Below are 27,865 nucleotides of genomic sequence, written 5' to 3'. Positions count from 1 at the left end.
CTGAGGGGAAGAGAGCGTTTCTTCTGTCTGTCTCTCTTTTCCCTCCCTCTTTTCCTTCCGTCTTTATTTTCAGTTGGAATATACAGGTGATTTCCAATGGCTGTGGGTGTGTTTTTCAGATGTACAGAGACTGATTTGTCCATAGACACATGCATGTTCTCTCCCGGTTCTTTCCCATATAGGTTATTACAGAGTGTTGAGTAGGGTTCCTTGTGCTCCGCAGTGGGTCCTTGGGGATTCTTTTATAAATAGCAGTGTGTCTATGTTATTCTCAAGCTGCTAATTTCTCCCTGGCCCTCACCTTTCCTTTTTGTAACCTGAGTTTCTTTTCCGAGTCTGTGAGGCTGTTTCTGTTTTGTAAGCAGCTCACGTGTATCCATGTTTAGATTCCAGCTGAAAGTGGTTTCATGGGATACTTGTCTTTCCCCGTCTCGCCTACTTCCCTTGGGATGAGCCTGTCTGTTCTCACCCCTGGCTGCAAATGGCGTCCCTCATCCTTCCTGGGGCCGAGTCACATTCCTTGAGTCCGTGCGCCCCACCGCCTTTATCCAGCCCTCTGCCCTTCTGCACTCAGGTTGGTTCTGCATCTTGACTGTTGGACCTGGTGCCGCCGTAATCATTGTGGCGCGGGCGTCTTTTAAAATTTTGGTTTTCTGAGGATCTGTGCCCAGATCTGGGATGGCTGGGTCACATCGTACTTGTTGAGTGTCTTCGAGAACCTCTGTACTGCTCTCCAGAGTGGATGCAATGATTTCCATTCCCACGCACGGTGAAGGAGGGTGCCCTTCTTTCCACACCCTCTCCAGCACTTATGGCTGTCGAATATTTGAGATGTCCATTCGGTCCAGTGTGAGCTGATACCTCATTGTAGTTTTGATTGGCATCTCTGTAATTAGTGATGCTGAGCATGTGTTCATGTGCTCTGATGAAGTATCCATTTAGAGCTCTGGCCCATTTTTCTACTGCATTTTTTAAAAAATATTGAGCTGTACAAGCTGTTTGTATGTTCTGGAGATGAATCGCTTATGGGCCTCTTCATTTGCAAATATTTTCCCCATTCTGAGGGCTGTCTTTTTCTTTATAAATTCCCTTGCTGTGCAAACGCTTGTAAGGTTGATGAGGTCCTATTTGTTGACTTAAAAAAATTGTATTACTCTTGAGAGGTGGATCCAAAGAGAACTGCCTGCAATTAATGTGAAAGCCTGGCTGCCTACAGTGTCCTAGGAGGTTTATAGTATCCGTCCTCCGCTTTGTTATGCTGAAAGCTTTTCATGTGATTAAAAAAAAAAAAAAAGTGTGAGCAAAACTGACCTCTCAAGGTTGCCTTCATCACTGTTTGTTCTCTTTTGAATTATTTTGCCAGGACCTACCCCAGGACATTTTTTTGAGGACAGATATCATTTCCTTACATCCTGGAAGAGCTGCTGAATATTAAGCGGTCATGAGCACAGGCTTTTCAGGTGTTGTACCAAAAGCGGCCACAAGGCGACAGCATTTCTCCACGCGCAACTTTTTTTCTTTTGAAATTTAATTTTTATTTTCGATTGGAGTAGAGTTGATTTCTGATGTTGTGTTTGTTTTAGGTGTACCGGAACTTGATCCAATTACACATAGATTTATATCTTTTTTCCAGTTCTCTTCCCATGTAGGTTATTACAGTGTGTTCAGTAGACTTCCCTGTGCTATTCAGTAGGTCCTTTGGGATTATCTATTTGATAATAAGTACTGTGTATCTGTTAACCACCCTTTTAATGTATCCCTCCCCCTGGACTTAAAAAAAAAAGTTTCTTTTTTAGTCTGAGTCTGTTTCTGTTTATAAATGAGTTAATCAGCATGCATTACCGATTCTACCTGTAAGTGGTACACCATTTCTCTTTCCCTCTCTGACTCCACGCCGTATGGTAAATCTCTAGGCCCATCCATGCTGCTGCGTTGGCAGTTTTCGTTCTTTTTGATGACTGAGTGTATCCCAGGGTGTAGGTGGACCCGTTCTTCTTCGTTTCTCTACTGATGGACATTCTGGTTTGATGCTGTGTCTTGTATATTGTGAATAGTCCTGCCCTGAAGCTTACTCCTTGGAAAGAAAGTTATGAGCAACCTAGATAGCATATTGAAAAGCAGAGACATTACTTTGCCAACAAAGGTCCGTCTAGTCAAGGCTATGGTTTTTCCAGTGGTCATGTATGGATGTGAGAGTTGGACTGTGAAGAGAGCTGAGCACCGAAGAACTGATGCTTTTGAACTGTGGTGTTGGAGAAGACTCTTGAGAGTCCCTTGGACTGCAAGGAGATCCAACCAGTCCATTCTGAAGGAGATCAGCCCTGGGATTTCTTTGGAAGGAATGATGCTAAAGCTGAAACTCTATAATTTAGCCACCTCATGTGAAGAGTTGACTCATTGGAAAAGACTCTGATGCTGGGAGGGATTGGGGGCAGGAGGAGAAGGGGACGACAGAGGATGAGATGCCTGGATAGCATCACTGACTCCATGGACGTGAGTCTGAGTGAACTCTGGGAGTTGGTGATGCACAGGGAGGCCTGGCGTGCTGCGATTCATGGGGTCTTTCTTAAAGAGTCGGACACGACTGAGCGACTGAAATGAACTGAAGATTGAGATGCATGTGTCGTTTTAAACTGTGACTTTCTCCGGACCTAAGGCAAAGGCTGGGGTTGCTGGATCGACGGTTAATCTGCGTTTAGTGTTTTAAGACTTCCCTGGCGGCTCAGACGTAAGGCGTCTGGTGTTTTAAGGAATCTCCATACTGCTTTCCTTGTGGCCGCACCCACCCTCGTCCCTCCCCGCCCACAGAGCAAGAGGAGTCCCTGTGCCCCCGCCCTCCACAGCCATTATCTTTGTAGCTCTTCCAAGGATGGCCATTCTGAGGGGCTGAGCTGATGGTACCTTATTGCCGTTTTGATTGGCATTTCTCTAACAGTGATGCTGAGCATCTTTTCACGTTCTTTATGGCCATCTGGATGCCTTCCTTGGAGAAATGTCCATTTAGGTCTTTGGCTCATTTTTCCATTAGGTTATTTGGTTTGTATTTTTTGATATTGCACTGCAGGAGCTGTTTGCATGTTTCAGAGATGAATTTTTTGTGGGTATCTTCATTTGCAAAGGTTTTTTTTTTTCTCATTCTGAGGCTTATCTTTTTCTTTATGGCTTTTCCTAGCTGTGCAAATGCTTTTCCCTTCATTGAGTTTTCTTTTTCATTATTCTGAGTTGGGCCCAAAAAGCACTGCTGTGGTTAATGTGAAAACTAGCTCAGCCTATATTTTGCCCAAGAGGTTTAGAGTAGTCGTGCCTCCATGGAGGTCTTTAATCAATTTGGGGTTTCTTTTTCTGTCTGGGGTCCGAAAGTGTCCTAACTTCATTCTCTCTTCACTTACTTAATGACCCTCCACTTAGTCCTCCATCCTGCTGTTACAAGTTTCCAGCGTCAAGGCAGGAGGCATCCTTTTCTCCACACCCTCACCAGAGTTTATTGTTTGTGGACATTTTAACAAAGGCCATTCTGACCAGTGAGGTGATAACCTCCTTTGAGTTCTGGTTTGCATTTCTCTTAAGACTTAGCGATGTTGAAAGCTTTTTCAGGTGATTTTTAAAAAACAGTGTGAGTAAAACTAACCTCTTGAAATTTGCCTATTAAACGTCTACTCCGTTTTGAATTCTTTACCTGGACCTCCCCAGGGACATTTGTTGAGGGCAGGTGTTTCTTTCCATCCATCCCTGCAGGCTTGGTGATATTAAGTGCCCATGAAATGAAGTGAAAGTCGCTCAGTCATGCCCGACTGTTTGCAACCCCATGGACTGTATACTGGAGTGGGTAGCCTTTCCCTTCTCCAGGGGATCTTCCCAACCCAGGGATCAAACCCAGGTCTCCAGCGTTGCAGGCGGACTCTTTACCAGCTGAGCTACAAGGGAAGCCCAAGTATACTGGAGTGGGTAGCCTATCCCCTTCTCCAGCGAATCTTCCCGACCCAGGAATTGAACCCGGGTCTCCAGCATTGCAGGTGGATTCTTTCCCAACTGAGCTATCAGGGTCAACTGCCCCTGAGCACAGGTTTTTCCCCTGTAGTTACCAAAAGCGACCACAAAGCGGCAGCATTTTTCCATGCGCAACTTTTTTCTTCTTTTGGTAATATAATTTTTATTTTCTATTGGAGTAGCGTCGATTTCCGATGTGTTTGTTTCAGGTGAACAGGAACATGATTGAGTTATACATCGATGTGTATCTTTTTTTTCAGGTTCTCTTCCCATATATATTATGAGAGTGTGTTCAGTAGACTTCCCTGGTCTAACAGTAGGATCATAAGTGGCGTGTATCTGTTAATCCCCAACCTCTTAATGTCTCCCTTCTCCTCCCCCTCCCCCTTTTTCCCCTTAATAATCATAAGTTGGTTTTCTGAGTCTGTGAGTCTGTTTGTAAATGAGTTCATTGGTATGAATTTATAGCTTTCACCTGTAAGCGGTCTATTTTTCTGCCTCTCTTACTGACTTGCTGTGGTCATCTCTCGGCCCATCCATGCTGCTGATGGTGGCATTTTTTTCCCGCTCTTTTTGATGGCTGAGTGTATTCTGGTGTGTGGATGGACCAGGTACTCAGTTTTCTGTCCGTGGATATTTTGGCCAATGCTCTGCCTAGGATATTACGAAAAGCGCTGCCCTGAAAATACGGGTGCATGTGTTGTTTCAAATTATGATTTTCTGTGGATCTAAGCCAAGGCGTGGGCTTGGGAAATCATGTGGTATTATACACTATGTTTAGTGTATTAAGACATCTCTGAGCTGTTTCCTTCCTATATCCCGCCTACAGTGTGGGAGGATTCCATGCTCCCATCGCCCTGTGCAACACTTAATATTTACAAAATCTTTTGGAGGATGGCCATTCTGAGCAGTGGGACTGATAATGTCTTGTGTTTTGATTTGCATTGCTTGAATAATTAGTGATGCAAAGTCTTTATCTTCTAATCAGCCCTGTTGTGAATTGATTTACCCCGGGGCATTTCTTGAGGGCAGGTGTCATTTCCAGCCCTGCAGGCCTGGTGAATATTGGGCCCATCAGCACCGGTTTTCACGGGGTTGTTACAGGGAATGGCCACAAGGCGGCAGCATTTCTTCCTGCCCAACTCCGGTTACCTGGGCAACCAGAGCCTGTTCCTGGGGTGTTGATTAGAATGGAGACACCTAAGGCCTGTGTGTCCTTCTTTCTCCTTACCTTTGATCCCCAGACACACCCCAGCTCCTGCCACACCGCTCTGCAGAGGGAGCTGTCCTCAGGCGGGGATCCTAAGCGAGGAGGCTGAACCCCACCCCCAGGACACACGGCGCCCCAGGGACTTTGCGAAGCGCCTCCAGCCCAGAGACCGCACCGTCCTTTGGGGGCGCTAGGGTTGGCTCTGCTGCAGGAGAGACCCCTGGGTCTGGAGACAGTGGGCTCAGGCAGACGGGAACAGGAAGGCCAGGTCCAGGGGGGCTCACCGCGGGCACAGCCTGCCCAGCGCCCTCAGCCCCGTCCCGCCTGGGGACCCGAGCCTGCTCAGGCCCCAGGGCTGCGACACCAGCCCGGGTCCCCAAGGCCTGAGGGGACAGGGCCAGCGGTTCTTCTGTCCCTTTCTCTCCCTCCCTCCATGTTTTTTTTCAATTGGCGTATATAGGTGAGTTACAATGGTGTGGGATTTGTGTGTGTGTGTGTTTACAGAAACTTAGTTCATTTATACGTAGACACACGTGTTCTTTTCTGGTTCTCTCCCATATAGGTGGTTACAGAGTGTTGAGCAGGGTTCCTTGTGCTCCGCAGTGGGTCCTTGTGGATTCTTCTATAAACAGCAGTGTGTCTGCGTTCTCCTGTCTGCTGACTCCTCCCTGCCCCACACCTTTCCCTTGGTAACCGTGGTTTCTGGTTTTAGTCTGTGAGGCTGCTTCCGTTTCCTAAGCAAGTTCGTGTGTGTCCATGTTGAGACTCCAGCTCTCAGTGATATTGCACGGCGCTTGTGTCTCCTCTCCTCGCTGACCTCACTTCGTGTGGTCGCCGCTGCGCTTCCCCGCGGCTGAGCGTGGCGTCTCTCGTCCGTTTTCGTGGCGGCTGACACCGCCTTGGGTCCGTGCGCCCCACCTCCTTTATCCAGCCCTCTGCCCTTCTGCACTCAGGTTGCTTCTGCATCTTGGCTGTTGGACCTGGTGCCGCCGTGATGGTTGTGGTGCGGGCGTCCTTAAAGTTTTGGTTTTCTTTGGATCTATGCTTGGGTGTGGGATGGCTGCGTCACATGCATGGTGGGTGTTTAGCTGTCTCCTGCTCCAGCTTAGGGAGCTGGTGATGGACGTGCTGAATCAGTACATTGTAGAACCCGGTAGACGGTGAGCAGTGCAGGGGAGAGGAAAGGAGGGGCAGGGCTGGGGTGGGGAGGGGAGGGGAGGGCGAGTGGGGCCGAGGAAGGCACGTGGTGAGGAAGGCGTGTGATGCATCCTTAACAGGATCGGCAACTACCTTTTTTTTTTTTTTTTTTTGCTTTTACAGCAGTTGGTAGGGTCCAGATATTTTTACTTTCTTTTTAAAGCCGTCTTTCTGGGAGTATGGCTGCTTACAGTGCTGTCAGTTCCTGCTGTGCAGCAGGGCGTCTAGACCCCTCTCTGGGATTCCCTCCGGTCACGCGGAGCGCTGATAGGAGCTCCGTGCTGGGCAGCAGGGTCTCATTAGGCGCCTTTTTACGCGCAGTCTCCGCTGTGCGTCCCGTCTCCAGGCCCCCCAGGCCCTCTTGGTGTCCATATGCTCCTTCTCTTCGTCTATTTCTGCTTTATAATTAAGATAATCTCTGCCAATTTTTTCAGACTCCACAAATATGTAATCCATATATGCTATGTGTATTTCTCTTTCTGACTCACCACATCTGACACACTGTAGGCCCACCCAGGTCACCAGGCGCCAAGATGTGAGCGGAGACTCCGAGGGGATGGAGCGAGCTAAGCGGAAATGGGGTGGGGGGTGGAGGGTGGGGGGAGCATTCCAGACCGGGTGGGGGGTGCTGGCTGGATCCAGGGCTCCAGGCAGTGGTATTTTTTTTTTTTTAATAATTAAAAAAATTTTTGATTGAAGGATAATTGCTTTACAGACTTTTGTTTTCTGTCAAACCTCAACATGAATCGGTCATAGGTATACACATGCCCCTCCCTCTTGAAGCTCCCTCCCATCTCCCCACCAACCCCACCCCCCACCCCCAGGTTGATATGGAGCCCCATTTGAGTTTCCTGAGCCATGCAGCAAATTCCCGTTCTCTATCTATTTTACATATGGGAATGCACCTTTCCGTGTTACTCTCTCCATGCATCTCACCCTCTCCTCCCCTCTCCCTGTGTCCATAGGGGTGCACTTTTAACATCAGCTGCAGTTTTGCAAAGGAGCATGTTTTCAGTGTGGTCAGGTTGATAAGCTGGAAGGTATGACTTTCAGTCTCTTTAATCCCACGTCTGGCAGAGAAATGGTTGGTTCTGCTGAGATCACCCACGGTTCTGAGCTTATTCTCCAGCCGGGCAGAATCTCAGCATCCCATCCTGTTTCGTTTCAGAAATGTCACAGGTGTGCAGACTCCAAGATCCAAACCAGGAAGAACCAGAGACGCTGGAAGAGACAGGTTTGTAGACTACACGATGATCGCAGACAAGCTGCTCGGTGGAACGCGCGTTCCATGCGTTCTACTTTCGCTCCTGCCTTGAAATTGCCTTCCAGTTATAGTGTGCCAGAAACTAGCCCATCTGACCTTCTGATCAAGCCTGGAAGAGCAACAGGTCACCGTTAGCCGGACATTCTCACCGGGTCCCCTCTAAGGGCTTAGGTACAGTGTCTGTCTCTGGATTTTGCGCTGCAGTGATAGGTAGCTCTATTTTATTTTTTACACAATTGTAACAGGAGAAGGCAATGGCACCCCACTCCAGTACTCTTGCCTGGAGAATCCCAGGGACGGGGGAGCCTGGTGGGCTGCCGTCTATGGGGTCGCACAGAGTCGGACACAACTGAAGCGACTTAGCAGCAGCAGCAGCACTGTATTTACAGTTTTTAAAAATATATCTATTGGCTCTATTCCCCATGTTGTACACAGCATCCCTGTAGCCTTAGGAACGGTAGTTTGTGCCTCCCCTCCCCCCCCCCCCCCATGTTGCCCCTCCCCTTCCCTCCCCCCATGGGCAACCACAGCTTTGTTCTCTGTGTCAGTGCGTCTTTTCTGCTATAGTCACTGGTTTGAATTTTTTAGATGTCACATAGTGATATTGTATGTAGGTCTGACTTAGTTCATTTAGTATAGTGGTGTCCAAGTCCATTCCATATGCTGCAGGGGGCATTATTGTATTCTTTTTACAGCTGAGTAGTAGTCCACCGCACACGTGCGCGCGCACACACGCGCACACACACACTCTCGGTCTTTCTTATCCGTCTGTCTGTCAGTGGACATCTAGGCTGCTTCTGCATCCTGGCTGTTCTAAGTAGTGCTGCTGTGAACACTGGGATGCATGTGTCTTTTCGGACTCTGGCTTTCTTCAGATATATGCCCAGAAGTGGGCATGTGGTAGTTTTTTTTTAAGGAACCTCCACACTCTTCTCCTTAGTGGCTGCACCAATTTCCACTCCGCACCCACAGTGCAGGAGGGCTCCCTTTTCTCCGCACCCTCTCCAGCATTTATTTCTCATGGACTTTTTTATGATGGCCATTCTGACCAGTGTGAGGTGATACCTCATTGTAGGTTGTTTTTTTTTTTTTAAGTTTTTCATTTCATATTGGAGTACAGCTTCCCCACTGGCTCCAGGGTAAAGAATCTGCCTGCCAGTGCAGGAGACTAGGGTTCGATCCCTGGGTGGGGACAATCCCCTGGAGAAAGAAATGGCAACCCACTCCAGTATTCTTGCCTGGAGAATCCCCTGGACAGAGGAGCCTGGTGGGCGACAGTCCACGGGGTTGCAGAGTCAGACACGACTTAGCAACTCTAGAGCGACCACAGTGGATTAACAATGCTGTAACAGTTTCAGGCGGACCGCGAAGGGACTCAGCCGTACCTATACCTGTATCCGTTCGCCCAAACCTCGCTCCCACCGCCCTGTAGTTCCGACTTGCGTTTCTCTGGTCCTTAGTGATGCTGAGCATCATCTCAGGAGCCTCTGGGCTGTCTGTGTCGCCTCCCTTCCCTTTCAGCCCACAGAAGAAGATACAGGGAGAGGCTGAGGACCCGGATCCTGGCCCTGTGGGACCGCACGCCCTGGCCCGAGGACCACATCTACCTGCGGAACGTGACGCAGCGGGAGCACGCGGAGCTGCGGGGCCTCCTGCGCCCGCGGGGGGCCGGGGCGCCGCCCCTCACCATGCTGCTGGAGGGCGCGGCCGGCGTGGGCAAGACCACCCTGGCCACCAAGCTGGTGCTGCACTGGGCGGAGGGCGTCCTCTTCCGGGGCCGCTTCTCCTACGTTTTCTACATCAGTGGCCACTGGCTGGCCAAGCTCGGCGACATCAGCTTCGCTGGTCTGCTGGCCCTGGACTGGCCGGACTCGCAGGTCCCCGTGGAAGAGTTCAGGGCGCACCCCGAGCGGCTGCTGTTCGTCATCGACGGCGCGGAAGAGGTGACCCTGGGCTCCAAGGGCTCGGCCAGCCGGCCCGGCGCCGACTGGTACCAGGAGCTCCCGGCGGCCAGCATCCTAGTCCGCCTGCTGAAGAAGGAGCTGGTCCCCGAGGCGACCTTGCTTGTCACCGCTGGGCCCCCCGGAGGCCGCGCCCTCCGCGGGCTGCTGCTCAGGCCGTGCCGCGTGGGCATCCCGGGCTTCACCGAAGGGGACCGCCGGGAGTATCTCAGGAGGTTCCTGGGGGACCCGGACGTGGCCGAGGAGGCCTGGCGCCGGATGCAGGGGTCAGAGACCCTGGTCCGCTTGTGCGCCGCGCCGCTGGCGTGTTGGGCTGTGTGCGCCGGCCTCAAGCGGCAGCTGGCCGGCAGCCCGGCACCGGCGCCGGGCGCGCCCACCCCCACCGGCCTCTACGCCCAACTCTTCTGCAGCCTCCTCGCGGGGGCGGAGCCGGGTCTGCGGACCGGCAGCTCGGCCGGACAGTGGAGGGCCTTCTGCTCGCTGGCCGCCGAGGGGCTGTGGCTGGCCGCCTTCACCTTCGCGGGAGACGCCCTGGAGCGCTGGCGCCTGGAAGCCCCTTTCATCGACGGTCTGCTGAGGCTGCAGATTCTTCGAAGGGTCAGCGATTGTGAGCACTGCGTGACGTTTGCTCACCGGAGCTTCCAGGAGTTCTTCGGGGCCTTGTTCTACGTGCTCTGGGGGGCCCAAGGCTCGCTGGGCGGGGTCCCCCGGCATCAGGAGATGAGGCGGTGGCTGAACCACGCCTTTGCCGACGCCAACCCCTACTGGCGTCAGATGGTGCGCTTTTTCTTCGGTCTCTTAGGAACAGACCTGGCCAGGCAACTGGAAGAGGCCGTGGGTTGCCGGATGTCCCCCGGGGTGGCCGACGAGGTGTTGGACTGGGCGGAGGAGCTGGAGAGGTGCGGCGCCGTCTCGGGGCGCTTTGACTTCCTGTGGCTCTTCCAGTGCCTGCACGAGACCCAGGACGAAAACTTGGCCCGGCGGGTTTTGAATCGCCTCCCAGTGGCCGATCTGGACATTCAGGGCTGCGAACACCTCCGGGTCTCTTCCTTTTGCCTCAAGCACTGTCAGAAGTTACGAAAGCTGAGGCTCTCTGTCAGCCACCGTGTCCTGGAAAAGAAACAGACTTCCGGCCTGGGAACTCCGGAGTGAGTATTCCGGAGGCCCTCCTCCTTAACTGACTTTGGCTCCCCTTCGCAGGCTCTGCCCACGTTCTTCCAGGAAACACTAGGGGTCTGGTCTGTTGTGTAATCCATGGTTTGTTGTTGTTTGGTTGTTGAGTCATGTCCGGCTCTTTGAGACCCCACGGACTGCGGCACGCCAGGCTCCCCTGTCCTTCAGTATCTCCCGGAGCTTGCTCAAACTCATGTCCATTGAGTCAGTCATGCCATCCAACCATCTTATCCTCTGTCGTCCCCTTCTCCTCCTGCCTTCAATCTTTCCCAGCATCAGGGTCTTTTCCAGTGAGCCAGTTCTCTTCGCATCAGGTGGCCTAAGTATTGGAGCTTCAGCTTCAGCATCAGTCCTTCCAGTGAATATTCAGGGTTGATTTCTTTTAGGATTGACCAAGCATCCTAGATCAGTTCCAGTCTGTGAGCACTTTTTCCTTTAGGTTTTATGTAGGGTTCCCTGGATTCTTAACTCATTTACTTAGGGGTAATTTTTGTATCTCAGACCCTGCATGTTGAAGGTTCATGTACCAGGCATCAAGAGATGATATCTACCTGTGTCAAACAGGTGCCCGAAACTCAGTGGAGGGGGGTCTGGTGTTGTCACTCAGAGATAAGAATGCACAGTTCTCTTAGTCCGTGTGGCTCTGAAGTAGCCCGGCCCGGGTCAGTGCCCAGCTCTATTTCAGAGCTCCAGACCGTCCATAAAATGCCCTGTGGCTCTCCTCTGAGCATGTGTTGGAGCCAGAGTGGGGCCAGTGGTGTCACCAAAGTCTTAAAGCTTTCTCTGTGTTTGTCCCTTTGTCCTCCTAAAGGAATAATATTTTAAAATACTTGAGTTTCATTTGGTTCTTCTCCTGTGACCTTTTTCATCCTGTCCCTGACACTTCTGGCTTCCCGGCTGGATGATAAGGAAGCTTAGCTGTTCTCCTAAATTCAGGTCCCAGAAATGTTTTCTAAATTGTTATCTTGAAACAGGAGTTGCTGTATATGTTCTCAAACCCTTTCCTGTTTAACCCTCAAATTTTCGAGAAGCACCAGTTCAGTTTTGAGTGAAGAAGTTGAAATGCTGAGTAGCTTAATTTCTTTGTGTTCACCTGACTGTGATATTAATAAGGTGCTTGGTTTGGGGGTGTGATGGCAGGAGGAGAAGGGGACAACAGAGAATGAGATGGTTGGATGGTGTTACCGACTTGATGGACATGAGTTTCAGCAAGTTCTGGGAACTGGTGATGGACAGGGAGGCCTGGCTTGCTGCAGTCCATGGGATCACAGAGCCGGGTGTGACTGAGCGACTGAGCAACTGAACTGATACTTACTGGTGATCATTTGTCCTGTCCTGGAATCCCTAAAACTTCAATAGGTGACTATTTTGGTGATGTTCAGTATTGGGTCATGTAAGTGCTTTTACTACAAGTGATTTTCCAAAAGTAATCTCACCTTATCATCCCTCCCTTTATGTGTGATCATCCTAAGGCGTAAGGAAGTTTCAGACCTTCCCTGAAGTGAAGATCTTCTGATGTTGAGATTATTTCTTGCTTCTCTACAGCACAGCTTCTTACTGGCTTTTTCCCCCTCAGTGGTTTTAAACGATGTATCAGTAGTACTGTTGCTCAGTTGCTAAGTCGTAGCCTGTTGAACTCTTTGCGACCCCATGGACTGCAGCACGCCAGGCTTCCTTGTCGTTTACTATCCCCCAGAGTTTACTCAAACTCATGTCCATTGAGCCAATGATGCCATCCAACCATCTCATCCTTTGTCATCCCCTTCTCCTCCTGCCCTCAGTCTTTCCCAGCATCAGGATATCTTCCAATGAGTTGACTCTTCTCATCAGGTGGCCAAAGTATTGGAGTTTCAGCTTCAGCATCAGTCCTTCTAATGAATATTCAGAACTGATGTCCTTTAGGATGGACTGGTTGGATCTCCTTGCAGTCCCAGGGACTCTCAAGAGTCTCCTCCAACACCACAGTTCAAAAGCATCAGTTCTTCGGCATTTAGCTTTCTTTATAGTCCAACTCTCACATCCATACATGACCACTGGAAAAACCATAGCCTTGACTAGACGGACCTTTGTGGGCAAAGTGGTGTCTCTGCTTTTCGGGTTGCACACTTTCATATTCAGGGCCCCAGTGAGTCCCTGGTGAGGGTGTCTTCCTGCTGCCTGTACTTCACATGCTGGGTGTTGGTTGGGTTTCATCTACTCTCATCAGCGTTCTCTCTTGTTTCCCCCACGAAGGATGAGGGTTGCTGATTTCCGGATGCATCAGTGGGAGGATATTTGCTCGGTGTTTTGCAGCGGGAACCTGAGTGAGCTGGACCTGAGTAACAGCAAGCTTAGCACTGCCTCCATGATGAGACTCTGTCTCAAGCTGGGAAACCCACGGTGCAGACTTCAGAAACTGGCGTAAGTGTGAGATGCTCATGATTTGAAGAACACGATTGGAGAATAACCCAACTTACTTTATCTTTTGATGACGGTCATAAGTATCTATCAGCCAGAAAGTGAGCTGGGCGCTTAGGAGAATAAAATCAAGGGACTTAGAGTCACGAAGCTCCTACTTAGGCAGAGTCGACTTAAGTTTTTTTTTTAAATGGCCAGCTGATGGAGTTAGAAGTGGCAAGCTGGTCAGAGACTTGACCTTTCTAGAGCAGATTCCTTCAGAGCCATTAACAGCTCAGTTACTGTCATGAATCATGGCTCTAGAATTAGTGTGTGGCATTCCCTTGTACGTGGCACCCTTTATTTCTACTTGGTTTATTTGAGTCTGACCTTTTTGTGTGTGTTTTTTTTTTTTTTTTTAATTTTGCCTCGTTGTGTTAGCTACTGCCAGACAACAAGGCGGATCAGCCATAATTACACATCCATTGGCCTCCTGCCTCCCCGCTTTCTCCCCTGTCGCGGAAGGGGCTCCCCGTGCCACAGAGCAGCTTGTCACGCTCCCCAACCTTACACCGATCGTGTGTACACGTTGGTGCTCCTCTCCATCCGCCCCTCCCTCTCCTTCCCCTGCTGTTTCCACAATTCTGTCTGCTTTCCATCGCTGCCTGCAAATAGTTCATCCATACCATCTTTCTAGATTCCATATACATGCGTTGATATGCAGTATTTGTTTTTCTCTTTCTGACTTTGTATAACAGGCTCTAGGTTCATCCACTTCACTAGAATTGACTCCAATGCATTGTTTTTTACAGCTGAGTGAGATTCCGTTGTATATACAGACCACACGTTCCTTATCCATTCATCTGTCGCTGGACATCTAGGTTGCTTCCGTGTCCTGGCTACTGCAAACAGTGCTGCGGTGAACACTGGGGGACCCGACCCTTTAATCATTTAGCTCTAGGGTGTCTGGGCATCAGGAGTTCTGGCGCATGGGCTTAGTGGCCCTGCAGCACGTGGGATCCTCCTGGATCAGGGATCAAACCTGTGTCCCCAATATAGGCGGGCAAATTCTTAACCTCTAGACCACCAGGGAAGTCCCAGAACTGTTACTTCTTGCCTTATGGAGCTTACGTTATGGCGGAGAAACAAAGTTTTTTTTATTTTAAAGATTTTGTGTGTGTTGATGGGGGGACCATTTTTAAAGTCTTTATTGAATTTGTTGCAGTACTGCTTCTGTTGTTTTTTTTATTATTTTGCTGGAAGGCCTGTGGGATCTTAGCTCCAGCCAGGGATTGAACCCACACCTCTTGCACTGAGAGGCAGAATCTTAAACACTGGGTCACCAGGGAAGTCCCTGGGGAAACAGACTTCAGTGTCTTTATGAGATGGTGACTTCTCCCAAAGCAGAAGGAAACCAGTTCAGCAACTCCGGGAGTGAAGAGGATGTTTTGTGTGTGTGTGTGTGTGTGTGTTTTAATTCAATTTTTTTTAACTTTACAATATTGTATTGCTTTTGCCATATATCGAAATGAATCCGCCACAGGTATACATGTGTTCCCCATCCTGAACCCTCCTCCCTCCTCCCTCCCCATACCATCCCTCTGGGTTGTCCCAGTGCACCAGCCCCAAGCATCCAGTATTGTGCATCGAACCTGGACTGGTGACTCGTTTCATATATGATATTATACATATTTCAATGCCATTCTCCCAAATCATCCCACCCTCTCCCTCTCACACAGAGTCCAAAAGACTGTTCTATACATCAGTGTCTCTTTTGCTGTCTCGTATACAGGTTTATTGTTACCATCTTTCTAAATTCCATATATATGCATTAGTATACTGTATTGGTGTTTTTCTTTCTGGCTTACTTCACTCTGTATAATAGGCTCCAGTTTCATCCAACTCATTAGAACTGATTCAAATGTATTCTTTTTAATGGCTGAGTAATACTCCATTGTGTATATGTACCACAGCTTTCTTATCCATTCATCTGCTGATGGACATTTAGGTTGCTTCCATGTCCTGGCTATTATAAAGAGTGCTGCGATGAACATTGGGGTACATGTGTCTCTTTCCCTTCTGGTTTCCTCAGTGTGTATGCCCAGCAGTGGGATTGCTGGATCATAAGGCAGTTCTATTTCCAGTTTTTTAAGGAATCTCCACACTGTTCTCCAGAGTGGCTGTACTAGTTTGCATTCCCACCAACAGTGTAAGAGGGTTCCCTTTTCTCCACACCCTCTCAGCATTTATTATTTGTAGACTTTTGGATCTCAGCCATTCTGACTGGCGTGAAATGGTACCTCATAGTGGTTTTGATTTGCATTTCTCTGATAATGAGTGATGTTGAGCATCTTTTCATGTGTTTGTTAGCCATCTGTATGTCTTCTCTGGAGAAATGTCTATTTAGTTCTTTGGCCCGTTTTTTGATTGGGTCATTTATTTTTCTGGAATTGAGCTGTAGGAGTTGCTTGTCTATTTTTGAGATTAGTTGTTTGTCCGTTGCTTCATTTGCTATTATTTTCTCCCATTCCGAAGGCTGTCTTTTCACCTTGCTTATAGTTTCCTTTGTTGTGCAGAAGCTTTTAAGTTTAATTAGGTCCCATTTGTTTATTTTTGCCTTTATTTCCAATATTCTGGGAGGTGGGTCATAGAGGATCCTGCTGTGATGTATGTCGGAGAGTGTTTTGCCTATGTTCTCTTCTAGGAGTTTTATAGTTTCTGGTCTTACGTTGAGATCTTTAATCCATTTTGAGTTTATTTTTGTGTATGGTGTTAGAAAGTGTTCTAGTTTCATTCTTTTACAAGTGGTTGACCAGTTTTCCCAGCACCACTTGTTAAAGAGATTGTCTTTAATCCATTGTATATTCTTGCCTCCTTTGTCAAAGATAAGGTGTCCATAGGTGCGTGGATTTATCTCTGGGCTTTCTATTTTGTTCCATTGATCTATATTTCTGTCTTTGTGCCAGTACCATACTGTCTTGATGACTGTGGCATAGTAGTAGAGCCTGAAGTCAGGCAGGTTGATTCCTCCAGTTCCACTCTTCTTTCTCAAGATAGCTTTGGCTATTTGAGGTTTTTTGTAATTCTATACAAATTGTGAAATTATTTGTTCTAGCTCTGTGAAGAATACCGTTGGTAGCTTGATAGGGATTGCATTGAATCTATAAATTGCTTTGGGTAGTATACTCATTTTCACTATATTGATTCTTCCAATCCATGAACATGATATATTTCTCCATCTATTAGTGTCCTCTTTGATTTCTTTCACCAGTGTTTTATAGTTTTCTATATATGGGGGAGCCCCACCCCCGTCTTCCCTTGTTCAGAGTTGTCCAACTCTCTGTGACCCCATGGACTGTAGCCCACCAGGCTCCTCTGTCTATGAGATTCTCCAGGCAGGAATTCTGGAGTGGGTTGCCATTTCCTCTTCTAGGGGATCTTCCTGACCCAGGGATCAAACCTGCACCTCCTGCATTGGCAGGCGGATTCTTTACCGCTGAGCCACCTTGGAAGCCCACAGACACACCAAAGTATATAAGCAGACAGCTGGGGGGAAGCTGCTGTATAGCTCAGGGAGCTCAGCCTGGTGTTCCGCGATGACCTAGAGGCTGGGATGAGGCAAGAGGCGGGAAGAGGGTTCAGAGAGAGGGGCCTGTGTATGCCTGTGGCTGGTTCATGTTGATGTATGGCAGAAGCAACACTGTAAAACAATTGTTCTCCAATTAGAAATAAAAATTGAGTACAGTTCTGCACCGTGATGCCCCTCAGTGTCTGGGTTCCTCTTGTATCATGTCCCTCGCCCTGGCGGTTAGGTGTGTGTGCAGTGTTGGAAAGATGAACCGCGGGAGCGCCTCCCCTCCAGCGCTCCATCCCTGCGTCTCTCCGCAGCTGGAAGTCCATGGCCCCTGTGGAGGGTCTGAGGAAGCTTGGTCTTCTGCTTCGTGGTGACCGGCACCTGACCCACCTGGACCTGAGCTCCAACAGCCTGGACGCTGCTGTGTCCAGGGGCGTGTTCAGAATGCTGGGGCACTCAGCCTGTGGCCTCAAGTATCTGTGGTGAGTCACTGCGTTCCAGGGCTGTCCCCAACATCATGTGTGGGTTTGAGGACTCACTGGAAGGGCTGGAGTAAATGTTGCAGGAAAAGCATGTGAAGGCTAGCAAAGGGGGAGAATGCATGGGGGTGGAGCACACGTGCTAAGTTGCTTCAGCCGTGTCTGATTCTTTCTGACCCCGTGGACTGTAGCTGGCCAGGCTCCTCTGTCCCTGAGGATTGTCCAGGCAAGAATACTGGAGTAGGTTGCCATCTCCTCCAGGGCATCTTCCCGACCCAAGGATCAAACCCTGGTCTCCTGCATTGGCAGGCGGGTTCTTTACTGTCTGAGCCACCAGGGAAGCCCTGGGTCTCTCCAATAGGTTGGAGTCCTGTGGCCTGAGCACTGAGGTTTGCCATCAGCTCTTCACCGAACTCGGCAGGAACTCGAGTCTGAGCTTCCTCAGCCTGGCGGACAACGACCTCTCCCACGTTGAGCTGAAGAGACTGCGGGAGCCCCCGGGGACGGCCACCTGTGCCCTGAAGGAGCTGTCGTAAGTCGCCCTGCTTCCACAGAAAGCCCTTCCTTGCAGGATTGCGGGGCAGAGTGGGGGTATCAGTGGGGCTGCATCTGGGGCACCTCGGGGACCCCTGTGTTGTGTCTCCCTACCCCCGACACGGGTCTCGTCACCCTCATGCCTCCCACCCCTCCCCTTAGGGCCCCTGTCTCGGCCGCCCCTCCCCTTGGGGGCCCGTCTCGGCTGCCCCTCCCCTCGGGGGCCTGTCTCAGCCGCCTCTCCCCTGGGGGCCCTCCCTGACTTGGTTGCCTCTCCCCTCTCCCCTCGGGGCCCCTTCTCAGCCAGCTTCGCTCTCACCTTGTCTTGGCCGTCTTGACCATTGGCTGCTTTTGTCTCTTTTGTCTCACCTCCTCAGGCCTCTGCCAGCCTCCTCCAAACAGGCTAGTTTTCATCCAGGGGCAATTTTGTCCTGCCAGGGATGCGAGGCAGTGTCTGGACATGTGCTTGGTTTTCACATGTGGGGAGGGGAGTTTGCTCTTGGCATCTAATGGGTCAGGACCACCTGTGTGATCAGACTCTCCAGAGCCCTGGAGCGCACGTGCTCTGTTGCGTCCAACCCTTGGTCGCTCTCTGCGGCCTCTGTCCGTGGGATTCTCCAGGCGAGAAGACTAGAGTGGGTTGGCCATTTCCTCCTGCAGGGGATCTTTCCGACCCAGGGATTGAACGCGGGTCTCCTGCAATTGGCAGGTGGATTCTTTACCACTGAGCTACGTGGGAAGCCCCAATCAAGAACGATCTGGCCCAAAGGTCAGCAGGACTGAGATGGAGAAATCTTTTTTTTTTTTTTTTAATGTTTTATTTTGTATTGGGGTCACTCCAGTACTCTTGCCTGGAAAACTCCATGGACGGGGAGCCTGGTAGGCTGCAGTCCATGGGGTTGCTAAGAGTCGGGCACGACTGAGCAACTTCATTTTCACTTTTTGCTTTCATGCATTGGAGAAGGAAATGGCAACCCACTCCAGTGTTCTTGGCTGGAGAATCCCAGGGACAGGGGAGCCTGGTGGGCTGCCGTCTATGGGGTCGCACAGAGTTGGACACGACTGAAGTGACTTAGCAGCAGCAGTAGCATAGCTGATTAGCAAACAATGTTGTGTTAGTTTCAAGTGAAGAGCAAAGAGACTCAGCCAAACATATATATGCATCCGTTCTCCCCCAAAGTCCCGTCCCATCCAGGCTGCCACATAGAGCAGAGTTCCCTGGGCTTACAGCAGGTCCTTGTTGGTGCTCCATGTTAAATACAGCTGTGTGCTCATGTCCATCCCAAACTCCCTAACCATCCCTTCCCCCATCCTCCCCCCCTGGAAACTATAAGTTCATCCTCTGAGTCTGTGAGTTTCCTTTTAAATTAAAAATTTTTTTGATACGTATTTTATCTTTTTTAATTTTTAAATTATGAAAATATAAACAGGTTTGGAAAACACAGAACAAAGTTACATACAGTTCCATTATATATTACAGTTGTTTAAGTAAATAAATGAAGATTTTTAGTTGGAGTTTCAATTTCAAACTCTCAGGAATTAGAGTGAATGTACAGAGAAGCAGAAGAATGTAGCAGACTTGAAAAGCATTATGAACCAATTCGACATAATTAAGATTTATACAGTTTTGTGAGCCTCCTTCTGTTCCATGAGATCATTTGTGAGATTTAGATTTCACATATGAGGAATGTCATGTGGTAGAGAAGTGTTACCTTCGCCACCTCACTCTCCTTGGTGCTTCTCTCCTTTACCTGACTTGATCTTTGCACAGCCTTGGGCCCCGGGACAGAGAGTTGGGGAGCAGAAAGGGAGCCGGGGTACGGCTCACCTGGCGTCTCCCCCTCTGCAGGCTGGAGAAGGGGAACCTGTCAGCAGCCGCCTGTGAGGACTTGGCCTCACTTCTCACCAGCACCCCCCACCTGACTCGACTGTGCCTGGGACTGAACCCACTCGGAGATGAGGGCGTGCAGCTGCTGTGTGGCTCCCTGACTCGGCCTGAGTGTGTCCTGCAGAGACTGGAGTGAGTCCCTCCTGGCTCAGTGTCTGGGGAGGACCCTCTGTGGGGGGGCCCCTGGGACAGAAGAGCCTGGTGGGCTACAGTCCATGGGGTCACGAAGAGTCGGACACGACTGGAGTGACCTAACACATTTGTATAAAGCTCAAAAAAGCAAAACAAAAGATGCTTTTATTTTTTTTTAACCCAGCCATGAGTGACGGGCACATCCTTGGTGTGCTCGATGCGTCAGGCTGGGGTGAGAGAGGGTAACGGGCAGGTACTGGGTGTGTCCGGGACGGGGCTCAGGGAGGCCCCGGAGGGGCGGTCGGGCGGGCGTTGCCCCGAGCTGCTGTCCCGAGTGCCCGTCTCTGTGCTTCTGGGAGCGCAGGCTCTGGTGCTGCCGGCTCAGCACGCCCAGCTGCAGGCACCTGTCGGACGCCCTCCTCCAGAGCCGGAGCCTGACACATCTGAACCTGAGGAGGAACAGCCTGGGAGACGGGGGAGTGAAGCTTCTGAGCTCAGCCCTGGGCCGTGCAGACTGCGCCCTGCAGAGCCTGAAGTGAGTTCCACCACTTCCTGCGGTCAGAGGCCGAGAGGAGGGTCGTGTCACTCGGCCTGAGGTCAGCTGGGATCTGAGTCCTGGGCCTGGTGGCCAGTCCCCAGCAGGCTCTTGGTTTTGTTGGAGGTGGGAATGTGTGGGTGGGTGTTGGTGGTGGTGGTTGTTCAGTCGCTCAGTCGTCTCCAACTCTTTGCGACCCCATGAACTGCAGCATCCCAGGCCTCCCTGTCCATCACCAACTCCCGGAGTCCACCCAAACCCGTGTCCATTGAGTCGGTGATGCCATCCAACCATCTCATCCTCTGTCATCCCCTTCTCCTCCTGCCTTCAATCTTTCCCAGCATCAGGGGCTTTTCAAATGAGTCAGTTTTTCACATCAGGTGGCCAAAGGATTGGAGCTTCAGCTTCAGCATTAGTCCTTCCAGTGAACACCCAGGACTGATCTCCTTTAGGATGGAATATTCTTTGATAGTAAAAAAGAAAAAGAATGAGTCCGGGGGTCAGTGTTGCAGAGAGAAGTCCTGCACACAGATGAGCCTGTCGGTGGCCTGAGGGTCGGCAGGGAGAGGGCCGCGTGGCTGTTCCTTTTGCTTTCTTCCGTTCACGGGTACATGGGGCGCCCAGGTGTTCAGACCTCCTAACCAGCACCCTCCTCTTTCCAGGACTCCGGAGAAGCCTGGTTTTGGAGTCGCTTTCTTCCTTAGAAGGTGGGCTGGAACATGCAGAGAGCAAGGGTTCAGGGGTTGCTTTTCCCTCGTTTGTATTTTCTTTTTTTCATCTTGCAGCTTGTCACACTGTTCTCTCACGGTGGCGGGCTGTCGCGAGCTTGCTCACGCCCTCAAGCGCAATGGTCACCTGAAGATTCTGGACGTCGGGAACAATGACATTCAGGACGAGGGGGTGAAGGAGCTGTGCAGTGTCCTGAAAAGTCCGAGCTGTGTGTTGCAGACACTTGGGTGAGTCAGTGCTTTTTCTTTCTTTCTTTTTTGGTTACCTTTTCTTCTAGTAATACATTGAATTTACAGAAAAGGTGCAAAAGGGGTACAAAGAATTGCCATTAACCTTTGAACAAGATTCAGTGGTAGTTTACATTCTGCCTGAAAGACTTATTCTGTAATCTCTCTGTCTCCTCTCCCATCTCTCTGTATCTATAACATCTACCACCCAGGTACCTGTGTATCTACCACCTGTGTATAGGTCTGTTATCTATGATTTGTGTGTCAGTTAACATCTCCCATCCAGGTACCTGTGTATCTACCACCTGTGTAAATGTCTGTTATCTATGATTTGTGTGTCAGTCTCCTGTAACTTTTGCGTTAGTCTTGCTAGTAGCGAGTATTTTCAGATTTTTGCATTTGAAAATTAGAAATAGGATGGAAAAAGTGTAATGAGGGGTGGTAGTGTTATTTTTGTCCTTTTAAGGGCCTTGTAAATGAACACGTCCACTTTATAGTGAAACCACTTCTTCCGTATCCGGGCAGGCTAAACTTCAGTTTCCTCACCTGTCAGGTGGGGTTTAGGATAACCCCTGCCTTTCGCAGGATTGGTATATGGATTGAATGCTGCCTGTCGACACTTGGACAGTGTCTGGTGTGTGTTAGCAAGCCTGTTTCAGTAGCATGTGTACTGTGTGCCTGTCTTCAGGGTCCAGCTCTTTGCGACCCTGTGGACTGTAGCCCGCCAGGCTCCTCTGTCCTTGGGATTCTCCAGGCAAGAGTACTGGAGGGGGTTGCCATTCCCTTCTCCAGGGGATCTTCCCCACCCAGGGATTGAACCCATGTCTCTTGTGTCTCTCTCCTTGGCAGGTGGATTCTTTACCACTGAGCCGCCTGGGAAGCCCTTCAGTATGTGTCCCCCTAAATTCTGTGTCCCTTTTGTCTGTAACTCCTCCATCTTGGAGGACCATCTTTCACGCTTCTGTCCCACCACCCCTAGGTTGGAGAAATGCAGTTTGACGGCCGCTTGCTGCTGGCCACTGTCCTCTGTTCTCGGAAGCAGTAAAAGCCTGGAGAACCTGAACCTTTTAGGAAACAACCTGGGGCCAGACGGAGTCAGCAGGCTGTGGATGCCCTTGAGAAAGCCGACGTGCAAGCTGCGGAAACTCGGGTAATCCCCCGACTCCTCCACGGGGAAGCGGCTGTCGGGATGGGGACGAATGGGACGAGGTCCTAAAGCAAGCCCACGGTTCGGTTTCCCAGGGCGTTCAGTTTCCTAGGGCGGTTCGGGCCAGCAAAACTTCCGGCATCACGCGTGGTGGTCTGCATCCACATTGTCCAGTAGAGGAGCCGCTAGCGGCGTGCGTGTACTGGACGCTTGAAACATGGTTCCTGCAGTGGACAAGCTGACTTTTTAGTCTTTAGGCTGAATTAACCAGCCATGTGTGCCTGTGGTCCCCAGACGATGGCGCGGTCCTACGCACATGGTGTTTTGGGGAGAGTCCCCTACTTTTCTCATTCTGGCGCCTGCCGTGTCTCACTCAGATGTTCACTCAGCGACTTCCTTCCCAGTGCTGACCTTGGGCCGAGCACGGGGGTGTGGTGGTTGGTGTGACACACGGTCCTGGGCCTTTTCATGCTGGTGTGTGTTTGTCTTTGGGAGATAACAAATCCAAGACCCGTGACAGCAGGGTTAGCTGCGTGAATGCTGGGAGGGAAGCTCCGGGTTGTGGTGGAGAGCAGGGTGGTGAGGGAAGGCGTGTCTGTGGGGGACCCGGCGAGGCTGGAGGGACGAACCATGTGGCAGGCGGGGAAGACGGACAGTGACTGCAGGTAAGGGCGGCGTGTGCCCCGAGGAAGTCAGAGGAATGTGTGTGGAGCCCCGAGGTTGGACCGAGCTCTGTGTGATCTTTGGGGGCATCACAAGAAGTGCATTTGATTTTTTAAACTTTTGTTTTGTATTGGAGTACAGCCGATGAACAATGTTGTGGTAGTTTCAGGTGAACAGCGGAGGGACTCAGCCATCCATATATATACACCCGTTCTCCCCCAAACTCCCCTCCCATCCAGCCTGCCACATGACACTGAGCAGAGCTCCCTGTGTCTGCAGTAGGGCCTTGTTACCCATTTTAAATACAGCCGTGTGTGCATGTCCATCCCAAACTCTATTTCTTTTGCCACTGGCAACTGTGAGTTCGTTTGAAAGAAGAGCATTTGATTAGAACACTTCCCACCTTGTTTAATATCCTGGAGATGAGGTCAGAAAGATAAGCTGTGGTTTTACTTATTTATTTTTTTGAGAAAGACGTTAAACTAAGCATGCTTTAGCAGGAATCCTCTTCAATACCAGGGAACCTTGCCCACTTTGAGAAGTTGGTCGAAAGCTGTACACTGAGTATTTCGTGTTATCAACTTCAGAACTAAGACACACATTAAAGTTTTTATTGTGGTCTAGTTGCTTTGCAGTGTTGCTAGTTTCTGCCATGCAGCAAAGGGCGTCAGCCGTCTGCTACCTACATCCCCTCGATTTTGCGTTTCCTTCCCATTTAGGTCGCAGAGTATTGAGTAGGGTTCCCTGTGCTGTACGGAGGGTTCTCCTTAGTCACGATTCTATGCATAGTATCAACAGTGGACGAGTGTCAGTTCCAGTCTCCCAGTTCTTCTCACCCCCCTGTCCTTTACGTCTATGTGTTTGTTCTCAATGTCTGGTCTCTACTTCTGCTTTGTAAATAAGGTTGTATACACCAGCATTTTTCGGATTCCACGTATTTGCATTAATACACGGCATTTGTTTTCCGCTGACTGACTTCACTCTGTTTGACAGTCTCTAGGTCCATCCGCGTCTCTGCAGATGCTATGTCATACATTTAAAAAATGGAAATATGGCTGATTTATAACGGTGCCGCTTTCCAGTGTAAAGCCAAGTAATTCAGTTATGTGTTCCGTGTCTATTATATCTGTTCTTTTCTACTCGCATTCCTTTCCCTTGTGGGTTATTATAGTGTTGAGTATGGTTTTCTGTGCTGTGTAGGCCCTCTGTGGTTGTGCTTTTCATTGGAATACCCCGTCTTACGTTTGTTTCATCATCTTTCCTGGGGATTTCCCGTCTCTTTCCTTTGTGCTCTGCTTTTCTGTGGAAAGGAGCGCTAGTGCCCTGGAATCTCTGCATGAAGCTGGAGGTAGAGAGAGATCCAGGGGACGGTAAAAGTTAGCTTCTCTGGGACACCCATCTTAGCATCTCATCCTGTCTCCATCTCTTCTCCTTCTGTCTCTGTTTTTGCAGGCTCGAAAAAGACCTGTGCTCTGTAGTGAGTGCCGAGTTGGAGAAACTACATGAGAAGGGGTGCTTTTTGAGAGTCAAGTCTCAGTGGGACTTTAATGACCCTGAAGAGAGATGGTGGTGGTGACCCATGGAGGCGACACCAGAGGTTTACCGCGGCCCGTCCTGGGAGAAAAGCCTCCCTGACGCATGTGTTGCTCAGGAATTTCTGTTCATGGGGACGAATGAGCCGTCGCCTCCAGGATGCCCCTTCAGTCTGTGACAGGCAGCACGTTAAATGCCCAGTCTGCAGAATACTAACCCAAGTCTCTATTTGGCCCAAGATCCTACATGGGCTCACCTGTAAGTGTTTTTTTTCCCTCGTTGGTGTAATAATTTAAATTCTTGGGGCCATTAAGAGGATTAAATAAAGCAAAGGATATAAAAAAATGTCTTGAGGAAATCAAAAACTTCATTTCTCATGGATTGAGAGGTGGGATAGACGTAGTTATGATTCCATAATTATAATACTGTGATGAAATTAGCCTAATGGACACCTTGACTGATTCTTTTTTGTTTTACAAATTGTATTTATTTATTTATTCTTTAACACTTTATTTTGTATTGGAGTATGGCTGATTAACAATGTTGTGACAGTTTCAGGTGGACAGCAAGGGGATTCAGCCATACATACACATGTATCCATTCTCCCCCAAACTTCCCTCCTGTCCAGGCTGCCACATAACCCTGAGCAGAGTTCCCTGTGTCTACAGTAGGTCCTTATTGGTTCTGCATTTTAAATACAACCCTGTTTGCATGTCCATCCCACACTCCGGGGGGAGGTGGGGTTAGACTGGTTCTTAATATGCAAACAGGCCCAGTTTCAGCCTTTGCTTCTGTTGTGAAAGATCACAGGCTGTGTTTCCATCTAAAGCGTAATCCACCAACCTGGAAATACGGAATGTGGATCGCACACAGGATGTGACGCGACATTGATGGTGTCATGCATAAACTTTTGTCTATGAAGGGTAGGAACTTACAGAATGGTCATGTTCTCTCCCTTTTCCAAACACCCAAGGTTCTTTCTTATCCTCCTTTCCAACAAGCAGAGGCTACGTGTGGTCGCAGGGCACAGATGGAGACTTTATTTTGAACTTGATGATTTGTAACACCTTCGTGGTTTTGATGTTGTTCAGTAGCTAAGTCACGTCCAGCTCTTTGCAGCCCCATGGACTGCAGCACGCCAGCCTTCCCTTTACTGTTGTTTACTACATTATCCTTCACTATCTCCTGGAGTTTGCTCAAACTCATGTCCATTGAGTCGGCAATGCCACCCAACCATCTCATCCTCTGTCGTCCCCTTCTCGTCCTGCCTTCAATCTTTCCCAGCACCAGGCTCTTTTCCAAGGAGTCAGTTCTTTGCATCAGGTGGCCAAAGTATTGAGTTTCAGCTTCAGCATCAGTCCTTCCAATGAACATCCAGGACTGATTTCCTTTAGGATGGACTGTTGGATCTCCTTGTAGTCCAAGGGTCTCAAGAGTCTTCTCCAGCACCACAGTTCAAAAGCATCAATTCTTCAGCATTCAGCTTTATTTATAGTCCAACTCTCACATCCAAACACGACTACTGGAAAAACCATAGCTTTGACTAGAAGGACCTTTGTTGGCAAAGTAATGTCTCTGCTTTTTAATATGCTGTCTAGGTTGGTCATAGCTTTTCTTCCAAGGAGAAAGCGTCTTTTAATTTCATGGCTGCAGTCACCATCTGCAGTGATTTTGGAGCCCCCCCCCCCCCGAAAATAAAGTCTGTCACTCTTTCCATTGTTTCCCCAGCTATTTGCCAAGATTCAGGAGCAGAACTTGAGGGTTCTAGGATCCCTAAGGAGTAGCAGGAAGGGGGAAATGGTGGGAAAACACGAAGTCAAGACATCTGAGACCTGCATTAACCACAGCCGAAAATCATCATGGGCCCTGATATAAAAAGTGAAAACAGAATTCAGCAGGTAGAAGATGACAAAGGTGACCACCAGCATCAGGATGGTGTGGGCAGCTCTGGTCTCTGGGGGGCATCTGTGGTGCCCAGTGGGGGTGTGAATATACTGCACCCTCTGGTGGTGTCTGAGCAGGAAAAGCACCATGGAGCCACTGGACCAGACCACGAGGGTAAGAAACACGGCATCCGAGGTGGACCACAAGTAGACACAGCCTGCTTTAGAAGCCGAGGGTGAGCAGAACCACTTGCCTTGGGCATCAGTATAGTTGTGCTCATCCTGTGGACCAGAGATGCTCACAGGAATCCAGATATTCATGAATAGACTGAGCATCCAGCAGACCCAACAGGAAGGACCAGTGACCCTGGGGGCTCTTCCTCTGAGCATCACCCACGCCGCTGTCCTGGGGGTGAGAGTGAAGGACTGATAGGTGCTCAGGATGCAGGTGGAGCACAGGGTGGTGCTGCGAGCCACCCTCTGTATGTAATACACAAGCTTACACCCAAGACTGGACAGGGGCTTCCTTGACACAAAAGCTGCCATCGTGTGGGGAACCCCAGCGGAGAGGAGAACCAAGAAGTTGGCCACGGCCACGTGGGTGACAATCGTCTGCGGGGGTCTCTGTTTGTGGCCAAGCAAGACTGGGGAGACATTACAGAAGAAGAGGATGACGTTAGCCAGAGTCCCGTTCCCAACCTGTAACAGAAATAAGGCTTTCAGAAACATTTCCCCTGATTCTTTCTGTGGGGGGAGCATCTTTCTGAATGGGGATTTCTCTGGTGGCTCAGACAGTAAAGAATCCGCCTGCAATGCAGGACACACAGGTTTGATCCCTGGGTCGGGAAGCTGCCCTGCAGAGGGGAATGACAAGCCACTCCAGTATTCTTGCCTGGAGAATCCCACGGACAGAGGAAGCTGGTGGGCTGTGGGCCACAGGGTCACAAAGACTCGGACGTGACCGAGCAACTGGCACCTTTGCTTCCTCACATCCTCCTGAGCACACGTGGAGAGGGCTTCAGAGCGGCCTGGCAGGAAGACCAGGATTTTCTAGTGGAGACATGGGGACTCTCATATCGTACAGGTCCTGGACCTTCTATTCTGAAAAGAGAGACACCATCATCCGTCACACAGGAGGGACTGAACTTGCAGAAGTACACCATTGACACCTATTTCACATTTTATCATTATTATTTTGTATTTCTTTCTATTTACTTTTATATTCTGACTCCCTACACAGATGTAAAACCCAGGAGCTTAGAAGCCATGCCTGTGTTGGTAAAAAATATATGATTGACACATAATAATAAATTTAATAAACATGTAGTTGGTAAACAAGTGAAAGGAGACAAAAATAAAAATACACGGTTGTT

At 49.7% G+C, this 27,865-nt stretch overlaps 2 protein-coding genes across 2 annotated transcripts in view; one reads left to right on the top strand and one right to left on the bottom strand.

Moving 5' to 3' along the window:
• NLRP13 (NLR family pyrin domain containing 13) overlaps positions 1-24,885 on the top strand; it is a 28,206-nt gene extending 3,321 nt beyond the window's left edge. The window contains exons 2-13 of the mRNA XM_070388409.1: positions 6,151-6,200; positions 6,302-6,357; positions 6,902-6,975; positions 9,180-10,767; positions 13,025-13,192; positions 17,057-17,224; positions 17,583-17,753; positions 19,605-19,775; positions 20,140-20,310; positions 21,096-21,266; positions 22,246-22,416; positions 24,529-24,885. Coding sequence (XP_070244510.1) covers positions 6,151-6,200; positions 6,302-6,357; positions 6,902-6,975; positions 9,180-10,767; positions 13,025-13,192; positions 17,057-17,224; positions 17,583-17,753; positions 19,605-19,775; positions 20,140-20,310; positions 21,096-21,266; positions 22,246-22,416; positions 24,529-24,652 — 3,083 coding nt within the window. The 3' untranslated portion in view covers positions 24,653-24,885. The remainder of the gene's footprint in view (positions 1-6,150; positions 6,201-6,301; positions 6,358-6,901; positions 6,976-9,179; positions 10,768-13,024; positions 13,193-17,056; positions 17,225-17,582; positions 17,754-19,604; positions 19,776-20,139; positions 20,311-21,095; positions 21,267-22,245; positions 22,417-24,528) is intronic.
• A 1,466-nt stretch (positions 24,886-26,351) lies between these two features.
• On the bottom strand, positions 26,352-27,368 carry LOC102274643 (vomeronasal type-1 receptor 4). Its single transcript, XM_005910201.3, has one exon. The coding sequence runs from the start codon at positions 27,249-27,251 to the stop codon at positions 26,352-26,354; it is 900 nt and encodes a 299-aa protein (XP_005910263.2). The 5' UTR covers positions 27,252-27,368.
• Between the last annotated feature and the right edge of the window lie 497 nt (positions 27,369-27,865).

This window comes from Bos mutus, chromosome 18 (genome assembly GCF_027580195.1).
Source record: "Bos mutus isolate GX-2022 chromosome 18, NWIPB_WYAK_1.1, whole genome shotgun sequence".
In the NCBI taxonomy this organism is placed as follows: domain Eukaryota; kingdom Metazoa; phylum Chordata; class Mammalia; order Artiodactyla; family Bovidae; genus Bos; species Bos mutus.
The sequence above is the reverse complement of the archived record's forward strand: the minus strand, read 5'-3'. Positions and strand labels throughout refer to the sequence as shown.

What these genes read in the sequence shown, in the direction of transcription:
- LOC102274643 (XM_005910201.3), bottom strand. Translation starts at nt 27,251, where the DNA reads ATGCTCCCCCCACAGAAAGAATCAGGGGAAATGTTTCTGAAAGCCTTA.